Below are 23,473 nucleotides of genomic sequence, written 5' to 3'. Positions count from 1 at the left end.
GTGTGTCTTCACGAAAAAATAATATGTAAAGCACCATACACCCACATGTAACTATTACTAACGCCATGAGGGGGCACTCTTGATGGACTTGAGTAAGACTTAAGTCACAAATAACTTGACTTGAGACTTGACCTGGCAATATTAGGAGTGAAAATATATTAATTCAATATTTAGAATAGCACAAATGTACAGTATACCCACCACAAAAAAGTAGACTACAGCACTGCTTGGTCCCATCTCTGCTGTCAACCCAACTCTTACAGTGTCAAACCAGTTGCCAACTGCTTGCAGTCCTCAGCTCCACTTAGTTTCTGCATCTTACTCTCTGGGGTTTTTGAATTCCATTAAACCACCAGGGACATTGTCCAAGGACAGAGCTCTAGCATTTAGTGTCAGAGGCAGAACAATTGCACACGGGACCCTTGGGCAAAATACTGCCAGGGCCCTCCATACAGGCTGCTTAAGTCATAATAGGGCTCACACCACCAATACGGAAAGGCCCTGTGCCCAGGGGCAAATGCCCTGCGCCCCTCCTATAGCGCCGCCCCTGTTTGGTGTATTTATCGTATTGCAAAATCACTGCCAGCCAAAGTGGTGTTTGTTTACTGTGTGCAGTATCTGCGCAGCCTCATCTTTGTGTGAATTCCATCCATTATATAATCAGCACTGAATTAGTTGAGATCATTTGAAGTTGCGACAGAGCCAGGTGTAGTCCGGAGGTTTTATTACATATTTCTGAAAAAAAAAAAACCTTCTTCAATAATAACCTATAAAATACCTCGCATGAAGAAAAAAGGAAGACAAGACATGCCACTAAATACAGTAAAAAAAAAATACATTACAAGAACAATGTAAAGTAGTAATAATCATAATAATCAGTTCATTATTTTTGCAATTTGCTGCATTGTAATAAATTTTAGGGTGAAGAATGGGATTCAAGTTATTCTTAGCTCGAGTTGAGGTGAACGTTTTCACCCATCAAAGTGACTAGTGGGTTGAGAAATGTACCCGTCAGCCCTGAAATGTACTCGTCTTTGGCGGGTGTACGGGTGTAAAGTTCCAACCCTGATACAGGCAAGTGTATAAATGTGCAAACTCTGGATGGGGTGCTTAAAATGGTTCACATCGCTATGCACGTCCAGGAGACACATCGGGTCAGACAGAACCTAATGGTACGGCTCGTTGACCAAATCTGTATTGCATCTGACCCGGTGGGCTGAACATCATGGTAGGCACAACCTCAACTCCAGTTACCTGGTGATCTGGGCAATCAGACAGGCAGAAAACACGATGGCCAACCCCTGCAAAAACAAGCACGTTAGTAACACAATCCATTACATGAAACAATGCATCACTACTACTATTTGAACCATTTTGACAGGACTCCCTTGCAGAAGAGACACAGTCTCAATGGGACAATCTTGGCTAAGTAAAAATAAATAAATGAATAAACAAACGTACAAACTACTGGAGATAGACCGCTCCTTTTTTTTTGAAAGCAGAGCTTCTTCCTTATTGATATTGACAGATTTCTATTTATCCATCAAACTGTGCACATTTTTTCTTGTTTTCTGCCCACTATGATTAAACAAGAGCACTGGAAAACGCTTACAGCAAGAGCAGTCAGCCCATATACAACCTGGAATTCCATAAGGCATGCCAAGCCATGGAGACCACATCCCTGTAATGAAAAATATTATTCATAATTTTACTACGTTGTCAACTTTGTACCAAGCAAAACATGTTAAGATATATACAGGTAGTATGCATAAGGCAACAAGTCTTAATAATAAAACTTTGTACACATGCTTGTTTTCCCATATACTGTATTAGGGTCTATAGCCTACAACATCTAAACACACACACACACACACACACACATTCACACACACTAGTTCAGCAAAAAAGTTTACTACTTTTAAAATGTAGTTTGGCCATGTTCGATTACCTTATTTTGGTTGATGGCAAGCAAGACTGTTGTGACAATCATGAACAGGAAGATAATGCACATCAGCACCAGGAACTGCAAAACAAAGAACCAAATGGTCACTACTACTCTTGACCTCAAAAGTCCAGCAGACACCGTTGCTTCCTTATTCCCAAAGTGAACGGATCCCATTTACAGTAATTTCCCCCCCAAAAAAAATGTTGAGCGCCATGCCCCATCGCACAAACACATAAGCTAGGGGGGAGCGGGGTAAGATGAGCCACTGAGGCCCGGTCTCAGATGACCAGAAATTATATGCGCAGTCTGCACGATTATGGAAAAAAACATAATCACAATTATTTTGATCAAAATCGTAATCACGATTATTAATCACCATTATTGATTTTTTTGCAGATTTTTTTGAAAATTATAACAAGATGAAATATAACCAATAATGAGTTATATACGGGATGAGCAAAAAAAAAAGAATTGTAATAATTATGTAAAGGCAATAGCATGAAACTTAGGTGGACAGATTAGTGGCCAGAAACACTAGCCTGTCAGGGATGGCTTCAGGGATGCTCTTAAAGGTAGGTCACTATTGCCACGATTAAATCACGATTGAAATCACGAATTCGATTTCACAATTTTATCACGATTTTCGATTATTTTCGATTAATTGTGCAGCCCTAGCGCAGTCACTCACCGCAATCAGCATCCATTTGACTTGTCTGAATGCCGCGTAAGCTCCCAAGAACGAAATGGCAAAAGTGATGAAGCCAATCACGTACCAGAGGACGAGTCCCTTATCGACACTTCCAGACTGAAAAGGGGCACAAAGTCTTAATTCACAAAGCAAAATACACACTTGGACAATCCATCGTTCTGAGAGAGGTTAATCGCTACACAAGCTAGGCCTACACATGTTGGATAGGTTATGTGACTTCGAATCCTAACCGAAAACACACGTGGAAAACTGTGAAACCATTACCTTCAGCAAGTTAGAAATCACGACATGGACAATAATCGCAAAGGAGATAACAGCAACATCTGCAAGCTACAATCAAAACAGCTTATTTAAAAGGTAAAAATAAAAGAGTTTACAGCATCAAGTATGGTTTGAAAACACTTTGTGCCAATAGCCTAACCACTGCCCACTTACCGCAAAAAGCAAATTAAAGAACCCGAATATATATCTGAGTAGAGCACTTTCTTTCACCATTTTGCTACAGCTCAGAGTGCTGGTAGAGGACTGTGGTTAATGGACTCCTGGATATAATATAAACAACCCATCCACAATGTCCTGTAAAGGGGCGTGATTGTAAATTTAGGAGGAGGAACCTCACAGGGGGCCACCCGGATAGAAGATAAGATAAGATGAACTTTTATTGTCTGTTTGCTCAGAAATTTGTCTTCCATATATTTGGATGGATGGGACGGGGGAATGTTTGGATGAGTACAAACCCATGCTCACATACACACTAGTTTCTTTAGACCTCTTGCCTCTGTGGAGAAAACGAGAACGTTCCCCCGCTGTCAGCCAGCCCAGGCTTTTTACCATTCAACATCCCAATTGCAAATGAGAAGATTAGGCCTACCTTTGGTGTGTGTGTGTGTGTGTGTGTGTGTGTGTGTGTGTGTGTGTGTGTGTGTGTGTGTGTGTGTGTGTGTGTGTGTGTGTGTGCGCGTGTGCGTGTTTGTAAATAAACTTAGAACTACCACAGCACTTACAAAACAATAACACACAAATACAAAGGAACACAGACAAAATTGCTCCCTTACCTGTCAGGCGGAATTGCACAGGTTCAGTGCTGTTCAAGAAGTGATGTTCACCTGTCGCCACCTGCTGGGAACAATGAAAATTGACACTGGGTTAGGAACTGAAATGGGACAATGCCTCATTATAGGGGTGGGCGATATGGCAAAAATGATGTATCACGATTTTTTAACATGAAATCACGATTTCGATTTTTTATCACGATCTTCCATCCAAAAAAATAAAAACAACAAAAAATAACTTTCATATATTTGCAATTTGTAATTTGCAGTCAATAAAATGTTAACACACTGATGATGCTCTCATAAAGTGTACAATTGGAATACAATAATGTAAAGAATAAAGTGAAGACAACAACACAAGTGAGAAAACGTCACTCTGATACTGATAATAAACATCCTCACTGCAAGACGATCTATACGATTTCTCCACTTTGGCAGATTCGAGACGATATTTTACTCAATATCGCGATTCACGATATAATATCGTCATATCGCCCACCCCTACCTCATTATATGATAAAATGACCTTAAACATAGGTCAATTAACTTATTTGTATCTGAAATCTGAGGCTGTAGAGGCTACATAAAGAATAATAGACTATAATAATAACATAAGGCTTAGTCTCTAAAATCTGACAAAATTCCTACGTGTCAAATATGGGGAGGGAGAGAGAAGCCACCATCCATCTTAAAAGTACATAAACATATAGAAAAACATAAAAAAAACATATTGAGAAAACTAATTCAGCAAGCAAACAGCCGAGCAAGCTAGCAAGAGGGCCTACTTGAACCCGGGCAGAAACTACGAAAAAATGATCAGAAAGCCAGAAAGAAAGAAAGAAAGAAAGAAAGAAAGAAAGAAAGAAAGGCTTTTACCTCTGCCATGATTGGGTGCTGTAAGCAGGGACATTCTATATGAAAGTAAGAAAACCTTATATCATCCTCTGCAGTCTGGGCAACTTGAATTAGAGGAGTTTATTGCTGTAGGCCTGCCTAGGCCTATTACATGAACAGTTGGCTTCTCACACCACTTCACTGGCTCGCCACCTGGTGGACAAATTTGTGGCACCTGCCTATAGAGTTCAAGTTCAAGTGTACTTTATTGTCAAGAATCTATGTAACATGGTTAGCACAGGAGTTTGAAATTGCGTTTGACCAGTCTCCAATGTGCAGTTGAACTAAAAACATTTAAATAAAACATTGCTAATAACCTCTCTCTCTCTCTCTCTCTCTCTCTCTCTCTCTCTCTCTCTCTCTCTCTCTCTCTCTCTCTCTCTCTCTCTCTCTCTCTCTCTCTCTCTCTCTCTCACACACACACACACACACACACACACATACACACACACACACACACTAACTACTCATACATGAATTTATGTAGAGCAGTTGTCAGCATTACAAGCGTTCAGACGAGTAGGTCACAGAAGAGAAGACATTTCCGTAAGAAACTGAAATCTATAGGCCTAACCAAACCATCATCATAGTTTTTAAAAATCCATTGAAATAATAGTATTTCGACCATTTCACAGAAAATAACCTATAGAGACAGTCTGTGAGACCTTTGTCTAGGCCTGCACTTGATGTATGTGATGAATATACCAACTTTTGAAATACCTAAAAATATAGTATTGTAAATAGTATCAATATATTGATTATTTTTGTTTATTATGGGCATGTTTGATATAGGCCTATTCTGTATCATTATCGTGGATAGGACCGTGAGTTTTACGAAAGGAAGTGATGAAGCCTACAGAAATCACCTAGTCTGAACTCACAAGTAGGCTAGCCCAAGGGTAGACTAATGAAGCGCTTGCCGCGATACACCCCCTACTTTTAAGCAGCAATTTTTTTTATGGAAATATTTCTAAGCCTATATTTGTTTAACCCTATCCAGACCAGGCTTTTCCCCCCCATAACCTAGAAACCGAATGGCGTATGACCAGACCACCAAACTTGGAGGAGAGGATCTTCAGTCAAAAATAATATACTGTATATAATTTCGGTGTCATCATTGGGTATTGTGACGTCATTATGACATCATTATCTGATTTTATTGCCAAAAATGTCACCTTAATGTATTTTATTAAAATTGCGTATAATTATATATTGGATGTTCAGCCTACAACTTTTTTCTGGCTTGTTATGAGAGGTGGTATTTACGCTCACAATTGCTGACCTGTAAAATTGACTGCTGCAGAAAGTTGATGTAGGCCTATCAGCCTCTTGCAGGCAACGTTTAGTTCAGTCATCGCAACAGTTATTTTGTTTCCAAATACAAGGACCAGGCCCGTGAGAAGCTTACGTAAAAGGGAAAATATCTACTCTTGCATTTGGAACATTATCTCTTTCCCCTATGCTATTAGCACTTGGCAGCTTTTAGGTGTTGAGGCCTGATGATTGTTTACCTCATGCCCCCCTTCCACTTCCATACTTCTGTGTGGACCTTGCCAGGTCTCCGCCTGACTGTTCAAGACAGTAGTAGCTCTAGTAACTCTTCCGGTCATGTGGCATGTGTTCTCAATGACTAATTGGGGACACAATTGTAGGCCTATTCATGGACTGTAATAGTGTCAGTGAAGATTCTCAGTAGGTCACACTGGAAGAGTTCAGTTAGAGCCAAAGCCTATGCAATATTATGGGGGAAAGGATTGTCACAAGGTATTAGTTTGACTAGTCTGGCAGACAATAAGTCCATGTCTGACAGAAATGTATTTCGCAACTGAATTGTTCAGTAGGCCTATTGGGAAGTGCTATTTCATCAGCCTGAACAGGTGAATAGCCTATCCTCTAACATAGGCCTACCAAATAGACCTATTAGGCATGGCGTTGTGCCAGCCCAGGCAGAGCAATCATGAACGGAATTGTAAAATAATACAAAAATATAAGAGCTGTAGTATTAATAGCAAATGTATTTTTGTGGAATAGTAACATGAAAAGACCATTGGAATAGTATTGTGTAAGCATGATGCACGACATTGTGCCTTTAACTGATGTAACGCTTTCGATGACACACGCAACTCTGACGTAGAAACTAGAAAGTTCCGGGGTAAGCTGCGCGAAGGTCGTATTCAACAGAGTCCTCGAGTCGCATGTGATAGTGCTGTAACTAGTCTGTCTTTTAAAGTATTATTTGACGATTTTTGAAGGGACGATAGTGAAAATGCCAAGGGGAAGCCGCAGCCGCTCATCAAGGATGGCTCCACCGAGGTATGAATTACAGTGGCGATGTAAAAACAATGACATAACGTTGCTAGTGTTAGCATGTAAACAGTGGTAGCCTGTGCTAGCCTGCAGACACTGCTGGATCGAAAGATATTTTACTGTGTATTTAATCTAATATTGAATACTTGTACTCTGTCTGTGTTATGTCGGATTTTTAGATTATATGAGGGTTGAAGGGTCGTATGAGGGTCGTATAAAGATTGGGTCAACAATGTAACTAGCAAACTCCTAGCAGGGGAAGCGTAGTTACTTGTCTTATCAAAAAATGACCTGACGTGTTTTGACTATGTGTGGTCAATTATTCACAGTGCAAGAGCATGTCTAATCTGGATATCCATTTACTAAACTGTTTTGATAACCGCGTGAACATTGTTTTCTTCTCTCTCAGCTATTCGGCTCCGCCACCACCTAGACCTGCTCCTCCACCACCATCCTATGCCCCAGCCCCTCATCACGCACCTCCATCGGCCATGGCTGCTCCAGCCGCGGCCCCTAGGCAGCCCGGAATGTTCGCCCAGATGGCCACTACAGCGGCCGGGGTGGCTGTGGGCTCGGCCGTGGGCCACACAATAGGACACGCCATGACTGGAGGCTTTGGCGGCGGTGGAGGACAGTCTGAGCCTGCCCGGCCTGATGTGACCTACCAGGTGAGCCGTGAACTTGAAAAAACAAACACTGGCTAAGTCAAACTGTTGACTACAAACACAAGTCCATTTGCCAACTAAACTCCTTTGAACTAGATGACCTGGATGAATGAGAACCTTGACAGACAAGAATGTCTGAATGTTTTCAAGTAGTTTCTGGTCCATGACTACAGTATGTAAATCTTATGGGACCCCAGGGCTACACACTGAACAGCCTGCATACTTGGGCTGTAACGATATTGAATCGAACCGAGAAATCGTGATACTCAGAGTCACAATATTGTATCGTGATGCACCCTTTCAACGTTTTGTTATCCTTCAGTCCAGAAAACAACCATAAGATTTTAATGTGATAATTCTTCCAAGCTTTAAATGAGATACATTTCAGAAATCGCGAGGTGTATCGACCCGTAGGCCAAAAATCGTGATACGAACCGAATCGCGCGTGGAGTGTATCTTTACAGCCCTATGCATATATACAGAAACAGTCTCTCATTTTATGGTCATTGTGTGACTTTCCCACACAATTTGCCAGTGGCTTGTTTTTTCAACAACTGCGTTCTATATGAAAAGCTCTAAAACAAGACTCTGATTCCTATCCAGGAGCCCTACCAGCAGCAGCCCTATCAGCAGCAGCCCTACCAGCAGCAGCCCATGTATCAGCAGCAGCAGCCCATGTACCAACAGGAGCAGTCCATGTTCCAACAGGAGCCTACCCAGCAGCAGGGCGCCTGCGCATACGAACTGAAGCAGTTTATCGAATGCGCTCAGACCCAGAGTGACCTGAAGCTCTGCGAGGGATTTAGCGAAGTGCTGAAGCAGTGCAAGTTATCCAGTGGTGAGTACGCCGCCTGGTAAAACTGTAGAGAATGTTGCACTTAAAGGGCCAAACAACTAGAACTCTAGAACTCAGCAGATTGAGTGCAGTTGCATGCTGGGAGTATTTGGTTTCAAACAAGTTTCGGAATATTCTGTTAAAGGGACACTGTGCAGGAAATGGTCAAAAAGGGTACTGCAACTATGCTGCTCATTGAAATTGGGCTGCCAATTGCCAAATTTGATCTTTACATGAAAGTAATAAACACATATTTTCTAGTATGGTCCAAGTAGAGTCATTTTTGCAGCTACAAATTGCTATTTTTGGAAATTCAAAATGGCGGACCATGGAGAAGATCCCCCTTTTCATGTATGAAAAGTGCAATTTTCCCAGCCATAATGAATACTTAGAATTTGATGGTGGAGGTAAGTATTCATGAAAAAGGTAACATTAGTGAATGGACAGCATGAATTCTGGAAATAAACAACTAAAAATCTCACACAGTGTACCTTTAACATGTGTGGAGGAGTGTTGTGCTACTGGAATATTCCCGGGATACAAGTATTGCTGCATTCAGAACAAATAAAGAGTTCACATGACTCATGGGTAAAATACTTCCAATGTTCTGTATAAAAGCTGAATATTCCCTGCATGTAAAAGTTCTCGGTGCTATGTGCTAAACTTAAGGGGATTTAGGGAACTTTTTCTAGATTAATTGCCACCTGGAAGAGTCAGCTGACTCTTTAAGGAATCATTAGTAAGTGACCGATGACTCTACTGGTCTGTGGGTGGAAAGCCATACTTGCAACACCAGACTGATGACCCTGTCCCTGTCACTATTGCGAAACAAACTAGCCATACCTTACTTTACGTACGCATTGACTGCTGGCTCTCTGAGGTGATAAACATTGAACTTGTGGGACTAACATTTTACAATAATGTAGTAGATGTTCCAGCAGGCAGCTCAAAAATTGCTAAGTAATGCTTTAAAGGGGCAATATTTAAGAATGGCAAACAATCACAAAACGGCACTTATTTGTCATGAAAGCCACATGCTCCAATCTAATGTTTTCAATGCATTGGCCCTGCAGCAGTCCATGCTCCACATGGATGCTGAACCTTACCGCTGTGTTGTAGTCTGTTTGTATTAATTTCCCCATTGGCTTTAGCAAAGAAGCACCTTTTCTTCTCAGGGTCCATCCATATTACACAAGTGCAACACAATATGCACATGCAATTGGTGTTATGCGTGAAGTCATTTTTGCTGGTGTCCTCAGGTGTCTAATGCATACTGGCTTTGAACGGACAGGCCTAAAGCAGAGCTTTGTGTCCTTTGGCTAAAGGATACAGCCATGGCTCAATGATTAGACCGCTGGCCTTTAGATCAGAGGGTAGCAGGTTCAAATCTCACCCTTACCAGCTCCTCCATTCATGGCTGAAGTGCCCTTGAGCAAGGCACCTAACCCCACACTTCTATAGGGACTGTAACCAATACCCTGTACCTTCGGGTAAAAAAACTGAGTCTAAGTGTATGTAATGCACTTCCAAGACGCCATTGGATCCTCTGATAATATTTCACAAATGTTCTGGGCCCACCTCTAACCCGATAAACAATTCAACTCCAATAAATAGTCAACAGCAACGCACACGTAAATATTATTTGTAGAGAACAATTTCAAGGACCACTTGGAATACTTTCAACTACAGGCACACCTGTGGTTGCCTGATTATCATAGACTTGCAATCACGCAACACCGCCGAAGGTGTTGCATCACAAGGAGGGCGCAGCCTGGCTACACCTGTGGGGCCTGGCACACAGTTTGAGAATCACTGCACTACGACTATCGTATATGAATGCAGATCTGAAATGATCTAGCAAAGGCAAGTAATAACAACACATGTATGTTACTTACACACACACTCTGTTTCTGCAAAAGGTCAAAGTGTGTGCCATTTTAAGTCAATATTGCAGTAAGGTAAGATGGGGTCTAAAAGATGTCTCAAAAAATGAAGTTGGTCATGTATATGCTTGGTTGTTACTGCTGTGTTGTCGTTTTGGAGCCCTACCATAATGCATTGATATGACGGGAATGCCTGACTGTAGCAGAGTATTTTTTTTTAAGAAATGTGGAATAATGTTTTTGATTTATTATTTTTTAACTGCTCTCTTGTGTGTGGCTAATGCCTTGAAATATTGAGAGATTTCGTTAACTTTGCTATAACCCCATAGATGGTGCCTGCACTTTGATACTTGGGGAATGTAAAGCTGATATGTTGTGCAGGAGAAGGGGAGTCTTTAATGAGGGTGGCGCCATCTATTGACCATTGTGTTATGACTTAAATTACTATCATTACTAGGGATTTACCAATACCACTTTTTGAAAACCGATACAAGTATGAGTACATTAACGTGTGTACTTGCCGATACCGAGTACCGATACCGATACCTTTTACCACCACAATGAAAATAAATGCATGACCTTGTCTTTTTCCACCTGTGATATTTTTATTGGCCATTTCCATGTAGATTTAAATGTTAGTAAATGTATGAGGTGGCACTTTTTTTCCATGCTGCTTTCAAGTCCACATAATGTGACAAGATGTTGCATTGTTTTGTGTAATAGCAGTATCGTTCCTGGTATCGGCAAGTGCTTGGCGAGTACGAGTATAATGAGCAGTATCGGGTGCCGATACCCTAATTATTACCAGTATATTATGAAGTAATACAAGTAATTTGTACAAAGTATGCATTAGGATAGTTATTGACTTGCTCGACATGTGGCATGTCATGATGAGAATGAGATCCAGTATTTCTGAAATACTTTCCTTTTTTGTCCACAGGCTTATCGTGACCACGTGACCTGAAGATGCTGAACCTGCAACCATGAATACCAGAACACACAATAACCCAATAAATGTATAAATGCATAGCCTGGCAAACCTGTTTTGTGATGACAATGACTTACCATCAAAGCATTCAGTTATATCTTGGAGATCTCACCTGCTTGTGTGACCTGATAGTCTTATGACCTAGTTGATTTATATTTATATGCTTTTTTTTTTTTAGACTTAATGTACATGATGATTCAAAATTAAAATGAGGCCGTACCATGCAAAGTTGGCTCTCTGCATGTCTTTCTTGACGTGATGCAGCATCGCACTCATTCACGACTAGACTAATTTTAAACCAACATCTGGGTCATCCGCAACCACCTTACTGGTTTTACCTTACTCAACCAGCAAGGTATGGTCCCTGTAGGATCTTCTGCTTTTTTAAGCATATAATTGTGTGATTGTGGTGTCTTCTTTTAAGCATAGGGAAGCTGGATGTTTTGCCAATAACTTTCTCCCGGACAGTCTTACCAGTGTTTTGACAAAAAAATAAAGGGAGAGAAAAAGTTATGATTAATGTCTGATGCTATGGAAATGAATGAATTACTGTTCAGGGACATGCTTATGAACACAGGCTACAAGGTGGAAGAAGTTAAATGAGAACAATATGGTGAACAAGTGTTCAACAAGCTTGTTGCATACGTGTGTGCATGTTTTGTCAAATTGTAACATTATTGCAGAGTACTGAGTTCTAAACTTCATGACGTCTATACACCACGTCACGCAGGCAGATCTCCCTTTCATATATTTACTCACTGAAATGACACATCAGCGCTATGTCCTTAATATCAGGCTGCAGGGTATACGCAGGGACAGCCTCACCAGACCGAATAGCAGCCATTTATTTTTGGTTCATGACATTCACAGTTGCCCTTCTGAAGTTAACGGGCGGCGTTCCTCGTGGGTCTTTCTGCCGGGACACGGGCAACAGCAACAGTTTGAACATTTTCGGTCTCTGCACTTTGTTTGCGAATACTTATTGTAAATATTCTGGCTTAGCGATGGAAAAGTAGCAACTGGCTATTTGGAGTAGCTGTCACTGTCTTGTTTGTAAGTATAGCCCACTCACTGCATGGCACCGCACAGGGTAAACAACAGTCTGTTGCATAGATTTTATAGACTCTGCAATGTGGTGGGACCACCATGTCCACAGCCGCTAAACTCAGCACGGGCACGGTAATGCTCTGATAATAATGCGTTTTGTCAAATATTGGCTGAGCAATCGTCCAGTACATATTCGCGTTGAGCAGTGCTAAATTAATTTGATTACGCGTCTGCCCGCTCTGTTTTGGTGCGGCAAAGACAGCCATTGAAAGCAGCATACAGTGGCTTCTGTTCTGTCGCTTCGTCATTATCGTTATCAGGCGAGCAATACGAGGGACACGCATGCTTCTTCGATTGAGCTAAAGAGTGCAAGAAATGAATTGTTACAGCAATGATTCTAGTAGCTCATTAATAATCTGATGCGCAAAGCGCCGACGGAACGCCAAGCCATCCTACCGGAGCCAAAGGGTGGTCTTTAGCTAGCTGGGTTCATATCACGACAAAGCCTACGATTGTGCATGGAAAACAGAGGCAGTTGGACAATTTCCAGCCCATTGGACTGATTTGTCCTTGTTGGACATAGCAAAAAAAAAAAAGATAGAGAGAGAGAAAGAGATTAAGAAACTGGTCGTGACGCGCAATCATTGAGATTGCGCTCGCAAGTGTCCCATCGATGCATAACTTAATTTGCACTTGTCACAGCCTGGAGAAGAGCCAGTCACCTGAAAGAATTCAAGTTCCCCACACCTGCGGTCTACAACAGGACAGGACATCCACGATGACCAAAGACGAGGATATACCAGACTGGGCGGGAGCTCAGGAGTTCTATGACAAATATGAACCCAAGGAGATCCTGGGAAGGTTGGCTTGAACACCACATTTTTGTAATGTTATATTCTGTGTTGGGAAACTATGCTGCAACCTAGTGGCGGTGGCCTTAACGAGTGGAGGGAGGGGAGGGGGTGTGTGTGTGGGGGGGATTAAAAAGGGTTGGCACTAGGAGAATACAAGTGGGCTGCCCTTGTGTAAATAATGGCATTAAAGGGTCCCTTGAAATAGCCTAGCCGTGGCCCATGAGCCTTGAAGAACATGTAGATGCAATGAACGTGTTTGGTAATCAGTCCCCATAGCCTACTTGCTCATGCTGCAGTTAACCACACACACAACCAAGCTTTTATTTCTGACCTGTCAGGAAGTAATGCATTTGCATTGTCTTGGATAACATTGTGCAACCTACTTGTGCACACACCCTTGTGTTTTCAATGGATGCTTTTCAAAACATGACCAAAGTACAGTAGGCCACTCTCATCCCACCGTGGTATCTTGGTTGTATACTAAAGCCAGATTAGTGCTCCTGCCAAGAATGTGTGTGTGAGAGGGACATCATGTTCCTTTTGCCAGCGACCCCTATAATGTGTTATCTTGGTTATGCAGCTAACACCTTTTGCATTGCTGCAGTGATTGCTTTTAGGCCACATTTTCTCACCAACCAGTTCAATTTCAAGTTTTATCCCAAGACTTGGTAGCCTAATACATGTTATTGTTAAAACAATACTGGCCAAGCATTCTAATGAATGGTTGTTATTTATTATCAACCCATGGATATCTTGAGCCATATAATCACGCCTAGAACATATGGGACTCACAGTAGACCAATCATGGAGTAGTCCCATGTGATAGCCAGTGTGTAAATAGGTAAGCTATTACCTGTGCTGCTGACGCATATGCGTGTTGTTTATCCGGTCAGTGTTCCCCATTCATAAAGTCAGTAGTGTTACAACTACAGCTGTAGGGGCAGCCATTGATGAGGACATGCCTGTTATCATTTGTTCATAACCAGCCCTGATGCACTATACAGACTTACTACTTGGACTGAAAGGGCCTCAACCTTTATTTGAAGAGTGTAGAAAGCTCTGTGAGTTAGTTACCCTTATAGATGTACCTGTAAGATATTAGTAGCAGGTGTTAGGCATGTTTGTGTATTGTGTTCATTCACAGCGTTTTTGTTGTCACCTGGCCCCTAGGGGAGTGAGTAGTGTTGTGCGTCGCTGCATTGACAAACGCAGCAGCCAGGATTACGCGGTGAAGATCATCGACATCACCCCCTCCGATAAGATATCGGCCACTGAGATCGAAGAGATCCGGGACTCGACAGAAAAGGAGATCGACATCCTGAAGAAAGTCTACGGGCAAGAAAACATAAGTAAGAAGAAAAAGATTGTAGAATATGTTTAAATCACGCAGAGTTCCCATGCATCCTTTACCACCAAGCTTGCAAAAAGTATGCTGTGTAGATTATGTACACATGCTTCAAAAACTATACTAGCCTAATGTTATACTCATATAGACTAGAAGTTATAATCATTCAATTGGTTGCTTTTCTCTTTGCAGTCCAGATGAGGGACTATTACGAGACCAAGGCCTTCTATTTCCTGGTGTTTGACTTGTAAGTGTTATAAAATATTGTAGTTGGCTTTAGCCATGGCCATATGTGAATGCATACAGAATATAGTATGTGCCCGTGCAGAGAATGGTTCTCATTAACAGTGCATCGTCCCTTTGTCTCTGTGCAGAATGAAAAAAGGTGAACTCTTTGACTACCTCACTGAAAAAGTCACCCTGAGTGAGAAAGAAACAAGGTAGAGTATTTTTGAGACTTTGTTTTTCTAACCTCTTGTAATTTGCAGCACATTAATAAACTTTGTCTTCTAGAAAAAGGGTTTTGATGCAGGTCAGAATTATAAGTAATACTTTACGTTGTTTAGAATTAAATTAACGATGAAGACCCTGTTTACACATATGACTATTTTTGTAAACGCCTATGTTTGTGTCTTTTGTTTACATGTAAAAAGAGTTTGCCTCTCTAAAATTAATATTTTCAGGTGGATATTTCTAAAACACACCTGTCATAATGGTGATTGTTTAAACCTACATGTCGTGTTTATATGTAAATGAATAAAAATGTCAGTTTTAAAAAATATCCATATATGTGTATTCGAGGCCTAAATTGAAGACTTTCTGTGTCAGAACTGCATAATATAATCTTATATTTAGTTGTACCCAATGTAATAATGCTAGTTACAGTCAAAACAAACTATCTGGTATGTGGGGCATTGTATTCAATAGTATTGTAGATGGAAGTGTGAGCACTGAGGTATAGCAAAGTTGTAGTTATATGTGTTTTGTATGTCTGTAGAAAGATCATACATGCCTTACTGGAAGGGGGCATTGTATTCAACAGTTTTGTAGATTGTAGTGTTATGACTGAGGTAAAATGACGTTGTAGACGTCTCTGTTTGGTGTGTCAGCTGAAAGATTATATATGCCTTACTGGAGGTGGGGCATTGTATACAAAAGTTTTGTAGACGGTAGTGTTATGACTGAGGCATAGTGAAGTTGTAGACGTCTTGGTTTTGTGTTTCCGCAGAAAGATTATGCGTGCCTTGCTGGAGGTGGTCCAGTTTCTCCACTCCCAGAACATTGTCCACAGGGACCTGAAGCCAGAGAACATCCTGTTGGATGATGACATGAACATCAAGCTCACAGACTTTGGCTTCGCTGTGCAGACCGATCAAAGGTTAAAAGGTGATCCAAATCTATTGCATTACTTAAAAAAAAACATTCTTTTACATTTGAGTTTTGTGAAGCATTGTCCAAAAATACATGCTATTTGGTGCCATTTGCTATTTGGTTTTCTCTCTCTTTTTTTTTGGCAACGGCTCAAACAATATTTCTGAAGTATTTTGGTGAGTTCTGGGTTTCCGTCTGGCTGTTACGTGTATCTGTATTCTCACGATCAAGCACTAGGTGTTAGTATTTTACAGCGTGTGCAAGCCCATGCAGCCAGACCGGCTGAGTCATGTTATTTTTGTTCAAGTGTCAAAGGTCAAGATGGAACAGGACACTGGTGGCTCACATGTGCTTCTTCCTGATCAGTCATTTGTACTGACCTTTACTGAGTGGGACTGTGAACTCGCTCAGGTCTTCTTTAGAGCAGAGCAGAACAGTAACAGGAGGCTGTAGTAAAGGCACAGCTTTTAACTGGCCTTTTAACATCTTCTGGTGCTGAAAAAGATTTGAGACACAGTCAGGCCTCTAACACCTGCCAACCGGCCAAACGCTGGTGAAAATTCAGTTTGGTCAGTGAAAAGAAAACTCTCTAGCCACTTTGATTGTGAGTGTATGTACTGTATGGCTAGTAGTAGCCTAAGATTTAACATCTACAAACCAAATGGGCTAGTTATGAAAAATGTTAATTTAGAGCCCTGGACACAATATATCTTAAATATGGCAGGTCTATTAAGTACACAATGTCGTTTGTATCTTCCATCTGTTGTGAGGTATTTCAGTGTGGCAGTTAATTCACTACGCTTGTGTGTTGCAACTATCGCGTTGCAAGGCTGCCCTCATATATAATATTTACATTGGCGCCTATGAGAGGAAGATGTTTAATTTAGCTTCATGTCAAACTTCCTGTGGTCATCTGTTGTATTGCGCTCTCTCTCTCTCTCTCACCACATGAAATATCAAAGCTGACAAACAAGTATCGTGGCCGTAGTCTGTGTTAGTTTGAGTTTTCATACATTAACACCAATGTGGACATAGGTAAACAGCACGCAGTAATTTTGTAGTGATATTTTTCTATTTTTTGCCCTCTTTATTTTGGTGAAAATGTGAGAAATGCTTGGATGCAGGTCCAACTTAGTAAATGTGAGAGTTTTTATGAACGATCTACATTCAGTTTATATAAAGGTGCAGTGTTAGCACCCTCTCTCTGGTCACTTCAGAAGGATACAATGCCTGTTTAACCAATTACATGGCTTTTAGCTCATTTGGTATCAAATCTGTAAGACATGTCAGAGATGCTGTGAGCTCACCAATTGATGCTGAGCTTTACAGGTAGATTTCTGTTGCATATACACACTCGCCTCCAAAAGAGTTGTCGCCTATCCATCTGTTTGGAATAACAGCTAATAACCTGACTTTCAATTAATCACTTGGCTTCAGAAGTCACTCATATGAAAGCTACAACCCTCCCGAATGAAATTGTATGTACAAAAATACATTTCATGCACCAAAGAAAGATTGACCCTTTATTGAACACAGACAGGGCAGATTTTCACAAGACAAAAGTTTTGTCGCCTATCGAACATAATGTGAAAATGAGCAGATAAGTCACTTCAAAACACTTCAAATACGCAGATTGGGTGTCATACTTAATCACTGAATCACTCTCACCTCTCCAGAAAATCGACTTTGGCCTTAGGTGTATGTTTAGGGTCATTGTAATCATGGAAAGCAACACAATGAAAATCAATGGAGTTCAATGAGAGATGGTGACATATTCGCTATTCGTAGAGCAATACATGTTTAACTTCATGATTTAATCAATGATAAAAGCCCTCACACGCCAGCAGCATGCATGCAGCTCCTCATAAGAGCTGTATCTGTACCATGTTTCACTTTATGCACCATTTCTCTTTTTTCATATTCTTCATCTCCAACACCATATAGTTTTGATGCTATAAGTTCTAAAATTTCAGAGTATGAGTCCCATTAGACTTCAGAGTATGAGTCCCATTAGCCTTCATTTTTGTCAGAATTAGGCCTGACATACTCTAGGCTGGCTTTTTTGAGACAGGACAGTGGGAGAGACTTCTTTGGTGTTAAAGGTGAAGAATTTGGAAAAAATACATGGTGCCTAAAGTCAAACATGGGAGGGATACAGCTCTTACGTGGAGCTGCATGCATGGTGCTGGTGTGTGAGGGCTTTTATCATTGATTACATCATGAAGTTAAAAATGTATTGCCCTACGAATAGCAAATATGTCACCATCTCTCATTGAACTCCATTGATTTTCATTGTGTTGCTTTCCATGATTACAATGACCCTAAACATACACCTAAGGCCAAAGTTGATTTTCTGGCGAGGTGTGAGTGAATCAGTGATATGACAGTATGAAGTATGACACCCGATCTGAGTATTTGAAGTGTTTTGAAGTGACTTATCTGCTCATTTTCACATTATGTTCGATAGGCGACAAAACTTTTGTTTTGTCAAAATCTGCCCTGTCTGTGTTCATTAAAGGGTCAATCTTTCTTTGGTTCATGAAATTTATTTTTGTACATACATTTTCATTCGAGAGGGTTGTAGCTTTCATATGAGTGACTTCTGAAGCCAAGTGATTAATTGAAAGTCAGGTTATTAGCTGTTATTCCAAACAGATGGGTAGGCGACAACTCTTTTTGAGGCGAGTGTAGAATTAAGATCCTGTCAGGTAGTATTCCTAATGTCTCCATGAACTGTTGCAGACCATGTCAGTGTTTAAAAAAAGAGTCTTGCTGATATTAAACTGCAGGATCTGACATCACAATTGTTTTGTTCAGGCACCAAAAAGTAGACACAAATAGGCCATGCCACTTGTACCTTTAAAAGATAATTCTACCTGAAGAAAGTCTGATAACCGAAACATTGTATTAAAGCTCCTGGGTGGAATGGACAGTGTGCAGGATCTTTTTTTTTACACTTGAATGACAACCTTTAAAAGAAAAAGAATTAACATTTTACATTTAGGGCCAGAACCATTGAGCAGGTATTGATTTTTAGATTGCTATTAGATGTTTGTGTTTCTGTGTGTGTTGACAATTTTACATAGGCCTATAACAAATTGTAAAAAATGTGTATTCTGTCTACAGAGGTGTGCGGAACCCCAGGTTATCTTGCTCCTGAGATCATTGAGTGCTCCATGGATCCCAACCACGCTGGTTACACGACTGCAGTCGACATGTGAGTAGCTCGAGTGTGGCTTATTGTCTCATGACTACGTATGTCTAGACTGTGTACATTTTTGCATGGTCTGTCAACTTGGGCCTCAGCTGAAGCCATATGTGAAGTCTGCTGCCAGCATACCCTGACTTTGAACCAATAAACAGTATTGTAGGATATAGATGAAAGCGTTAGCTTGACACTGGTAGTGAATGCCAGTTACTGAGATGAGCAGTGTAGAGTCGAGTAGAGTACGTTTATTATTGTGTGTGATAGAGCCTCCATGTTGTGTTGTGTTAGATTAATGAACGGGCCCACGGGGCCCAGGATCAGAGCACCACAAGTCCCACAGGCCCAAGCCCAGGGGACCACGGGTCTCAAAGGACCAAAACCCTCCCTAAGGGCCTTATACCAACTTGCACAGTGTACGTGCGTCACATACAAATCCCACATAAAGGACATTTGGGTCCATGTGATGTTAAAAGCTGGGAGGGGTAAAAAAATATATTTTGTTTATCCCTAAGGACATATCTTAATTGATGATGCCCATGCTGGCCCTACCATGGCTTAAAGGACCAGTCCACCCTTTTTTGATTTTCACATATTTGCTGTATTTCCAAGCATTATTCATGAATGTGCATATCATTTTCTTCTCAGTGTTTTCAGTACTCAGATTTATTGGATCAGAATTATTAACATAGCTTAGCATAATCACTGCAAGTAAATGGGCAGCATTAACATCAAGCCACAAATGATAACAGGGCGGGATATAATAGCTGTTTTGCACTCTGGTGAATTTTGCATTTATTTTAAAGTAGTTTATAATTACATTTGATGATATTTTGTTTGCTCCCCATAGACTTGCATTGCTACTCTTAATTTGGCCGTACTGTTAAACCTGGCTGGTAATGCAGAAACACATAGACGAAAATGATATGCACATTCATGAATAATGCTCGGAAATACTGCAAGTATTTTAATGGTAGGGCACTCGTATGCTATGCGGCCGACCCGGGTTCGATTCTGGCCCGGGTCCTTTGCCGACCCTTCTCCATCTCTCTCTCCCAAACATTTCCTGTCTCTCTCTCGGACTATCCTGTCAAGAAAAAAGTCTAAAAAGAATGTGCTCATGCTGTTGTTTGTCTTGTAGCTGGAGCTCTGGGGTGATCATGTACACGCTGCTGGCGGGCTCTCCGCCCTTCTGGCACCGCAAGCAGATGCTGATGCTGCGCATGATCCTGGCCGGAAACTACCAGTTCGGCTCTCCAGAGTGGGACGACCGCTCCGACACCGTCAAAGACCTGGTATGCTATTCTATATTATGGAATAGATAATGCCTTTTAACACCTTAAGACATGGCATTATAAATGAGCTGTTACCACAATGGCAATGACCAAGTCGTAATGTATCACTAAAGGCCCCGTGCACTTTCACAGTAGTGTAGTACTATAGTAGTTAACTTTCAATGTCTATTACAGCATGCCACAGGAGGTACGGCATGCATTAAGGGGTTGAGACAGGAATACTGTATGTTTGCTGTGTGATGTTACGTACGCATACAGCCATGTGCAAAGTGGATTTACCTTTAGGCAGACTAAGAAATTGCCCTAGGGCCCCACCAATATACACCTTCTGTAGGGCCCCCTAACAGTCAGCCCCACCATGGTCAATACCAACAACAAAACATCAAGAAGGCCTCTCAACGTCACTGACTTGTTGTATCTCTCGAATCAGATCTCTCGAATGCTGGTGGTGAACCCTGCAGAACGATATACAGCCACCGATGCCCTGAACCATCCCTTCTTCCAGCAGTACGTGGTGGCAGAGGTTCGCCACTTCAGCCCGCTAAGGAAGTTCAAGGTGAGACAGCGCCAGTGGACGCTTTTCATGTGGGTTATACTGTATGTTGTGGGCCGAAAGTTTACGGCATTTTAGCAGCACCATTGCCCAACTGCGTCCGTACTGTAATTGATGGTGGTGGTGTCAGATTTTCTAGGTTCTTCTTCTAACCCTTTCCACCATCATTGATTGAATATTATTGAATAGCATTGCAACATATGTAAAGTCAAACATGATCGAAGCAGGACAATTCATGACATGACATGATCTTTTTCATTGTGAACGGTTAGAAAACACATGGTAAGAGGTAAACTCCCAACTTGTCCTCCAAAGCTGATCGTTTAGAATGTGGAATGAATGCTCATCCAATTTCCTTGGTGACATTTTCTGTCCTGTCCGTACCCTGTCTGTTCCAGGTCATATGCATGACTGTGCTCGCTACTATGCGAATCTACTGCAACTATCGTCGGGCCAAGCCTGTGACCAAGGAGGTAATACAGAGCGACCCGTATGCCATCAAGCCTCTCCGCAAGCTCATCGACGCCTGTGCCTTCAAGATCTACGGGCACTGGGTCAAGAAGGGCCAGACCCAGAACAGAGCCGCCCTGTTCGAGAACACGCCCAAGACCATCTTGCTGTCCATTGCGACAGAACAAACCGCCACCATCCAAACGTGGTAACATCCATAGACGTGTCTCAGATCAGATGTACTGTATATATGTATATATACATATACTGTATATGCATATATAAGTCTATGGTAACATCCACTTAAAGCATCGGACCCAAGAAGCACTGAAGAAAGAAACTTAAGAAGGAATCTTAAGGAAGAGTTACCGCATCGCCACATAAACACTAAATCATCAGCCTTATTTGATTTTAAATTTCTGAAATTGGAGACTAAGGAAATAACAGGGGACACTGGAGGTAGAATGCACTTCAACTGGTGAGTGAAAAAGTAATAAGAGCTATGTGTCACTCCTTACTTGGATATGAAACCCCTTATGGTGTGAATGTGTACTTGAAGTACACACTTTCATCATAAATGTGAATCATATGTCATTGTGCATTTAGCCAGTATAGGATGTTGCATGCTACTCTAAACTTGTGCAACCTATCCTGTGTATAAATGTAATAACTTACCTGTTCTGGGTATGAAAGGTATTTTTTTGTTAATATTAACATCAGTAAATGTGTGTGTCCTCACATGTTGTCTAAGATAAATTTGGGTGGGAGAATTCGGCAATCTGACCAGGCCGTGAATGGTGCAATGGAATCAAATGTGCCACTGGTCACTAAAAGAAAAGCTTGTTTAAAAGGTTATGAGCGCACGGCTCTTCTTTATACGTCGTTACATGGACAGGATGTCCACTGAAAGTTTTCATTATTCATTGCTTGTGAACTCTACTAAAAGGGAATACCATCTAGTTTACTGTTGGACATTGTGACTAATGCACTCCATTAGAGACAGATGAGTACACTGTGTATTAAAAAAAAACCTCAGAGATGGCCATTGAAGGCTTCCTCCAAACTGACTTAGAGGAGAAATGTTATGAAGAACATTATAAGTCTGTTATATATACAGTATTTAAAAAAGATCTAATGCAACAATATATTTTTTTGTTGATAAATTATTTTGGTATTTTGTTAAAGATGTCAAAATATACTTTATCATTGTTTGGAAGTCATTGTTTTATTTTTAAAGTGTTTGCACTTGGATGTGTGTTTTTAAGTGTTATTTATATGAAAAGTGTAATATCCTGAGCCTTCTAAAGGAATGTGGTTTGAATGTGGGACTGTTATCTTTGCTCGCTGCTAAGAGTTTACATGCATGTTTGGCACTTAATCGCTAGCCTGGTTCTCACCGACAGTGCGTGTGTGTACACAAACTACCGTCTGGTAGCACTGCCGTTAACATGCTCTTCTCGAGTCAGAAAATAAAAAGTGCATTTATTGCAACTCACCACCAACAAATTCCTCCAAATACGTTTTCTGTTCATCTCTAAAGAGTCAATATAGTCTATAATCTGTCCTGTGACTCATCAATGCGAGCTGCCGTTGATATTTAAGCAATAAATGCTCCGTTTTCTACTCGAAATGTTCTATTTTCTACTCGAGAAGACCATGTTAATGGCTGCGCTACCAGACGGTAGTGTGTTTAGCGCCGCTCCAACAGGGGGCTCCAGAGCTACACACACACGCACCGTCGGTGAGAACCAGGCTACTTAATCGCTGCTTTAGACTACAGTATCTGAGTAGTTTACCTGACAATACATTGCTACTTTAGCCTTAGGCACACATGAGTTACCTTACACTATAACCTGTAAGAGAAAACGTTCTGATTGATTCAATATTACAAATAAACCAAAATGTAACTCACATCCCTCTTTGATGGTGAAATTCTGTCTATCTGTGTGTGTGTGTGTGTGTGTGTGTGTGGTGTGCAAAGAAACAGCTTCCTTGGTGGAGGATCGCACTCTCTGAATGCATTTCTATTTCTAAATGTTATGAGTGTTATTGCTATGAAATTAATCAACCATTGT

General features: G+C 41.1%; 2 protein-coding genes and 1 long non-coding RNA gene across 7 annotated transcripts; 2 read left to right on the top strand and 1 right to left on the bottom strand.

Annotated features, from left to right (window-relative positions):
• Positions 1-763: 763 nt before the first annotated feature.
• LOC134453630 (uncharacterized) lies at positions 764-3,171 on the bottom strand. Of its 4 annotated transcripts, XR_010035683.1 has the most exons (6): positions 3,090-3,171; positions 2,919-2,977; positions 2,634-2,750; positions 1,949-2,023; positions 1,613-1,681; positions 764-1,301 (listed from the first exon to the last, which is right to left on the bottom strand). It is a non-coding gene; the product is annotated as an uncharacterized LOC134453630 (long non-coding RNA). The 4 variants fall into 4 exon arrangements; XR_010035682.1 differs by having other exon boundaries at positions 2,634-2,977; XR_010035681.1 differs by having other exon boundaries at positions 2,919-3,158.
• Positions 3,172-6,729: 3,558 nt separating this feature from the next.
• Positions 6,730-11,791, top strand: chchd2 (coiled-coil-helix-coiled-coil-helix domain containing 2). Of its 2 annotated transcripts, none has more exons than XM_063205427.1 (4): positions 6,730-6,913; positions 7,317-7,575; positions 8,191-8,410; positions 11,231-11,791. In XM_063205427.1, exons 1-4 carry the CDS (start codon positions 6,867-6,869, stop codon positions 11,239-11,241), a joined length of 537 nt encoding a protein of 178 aa, XP_063061497.1. In that variant the 5' UTR covers positions 6,730-6,866; the 3' UTR covers positions 11,242-11,791. The 2 variants fall into 2 exon arrangements, with proteins under 2 accessions (XP_063061497.1, XP_063061496.1); XM_063205426.1 differs by having other exon boundaries at positions 6,731-6,913; positions 8,176-8,410.
• Positions 11,792-12,047: 256 nt separating this feature from the next.
• LOC134454436 (phosphorylase b kinase gamma catalytic chain, skeletal muscle/heart isoform-like) lies at positions 12,048-22,398 on the top strand. The gene is made up of 10 exons (XM_063205425.1): positions 12,048-12,331; positions 13,028-13,186; positions 14,350-14,528; positions 14,717-14,771; positions 14,899-14,964; positions 15,753-15,910; positions 19,022-19,112; positions 20,242-20,395; positions 20,826-20,951; positions 21,347-22,398. The coding sequence occupies exons 2-10, from the start codon at positions 13,104-13,106 to the stop codon at positions 21,608-21,610; spliced, it is 1,176 nt and encodes a 391-aa protein (XP_063061495.1). The 5' UTR covers positions 12,048-12,331; positions 13,028-13,103; the 3' UTR covers positions 21,611-22,398.
• Positions 22,399-23,473: the final 1,075 nt, after the last annotated feature.

This window comes from Engraulis encrasicolus, chromosome 8 (genome assembly GCF_034702125.1).
Source record: "Engraulis encrasicolus isolate BLACKSEA-1 chromosome 8, IST_EnEncr_1.0, whole genome shotgun sequence".
NCBI lineage: Eukaryota > Metazoa > Chordata > Actinopteri > Clupeiformes > Engraulidae > Engraulis > Engraulis encrasicolus.
Note: the sequence above shows the minus strand (reverse complement) of the source record. Positions and strands in the feature narration are given on the sequence as shown.

Excerpts from the sequence above, each read along its gene's own strand:
- chchd2 (XM_063205426.1), top strand. The coding sequence starts at position 6,867 with ATGCCAAGGGGAAGCCGCAGCCGCTCATCAAGGATGGCTCCACCGAG. Across the intron at positions 6,914-7,316 it reads TCAAGGATGGCTCCACCGAG|CTATTCGGCTCCGCCACCAC; the intron begins GTATGAATTACA and ends CTTCTCTCTCAG. Across the intron at positions 7,576-8,175 it reads GGCCTGATGTGACCTACCAG|GAGCCCTACCAGCAGCAGCC; the intron begins GTGAGCCGTGAA and ends ATTCCTATCCAG.
- LOC134454436 (XM_063205425.1), top strand. The coding sequence starts at position 13,104 with ATGACCAAAGACGAGGATATACCAGACTGGGCGGGAGCTCAGGAGTTC. Across the intron at positions 14,529-14,716 it reads CTACGGGCAAGAAAACATAA|TCCAGATGAGGGACTATTAC; the intron begins GTAAGAAGAAAA and ends TTCTCTTTGCAG. Across the intron at positions 14,965-15,752 it reads CTGAGTGAGAAAGAAACAAG|AAAGATTATGCGTGCCTTGC; the intron begins GTAGAGTATTTT and ends GTGTTTCCGCAG.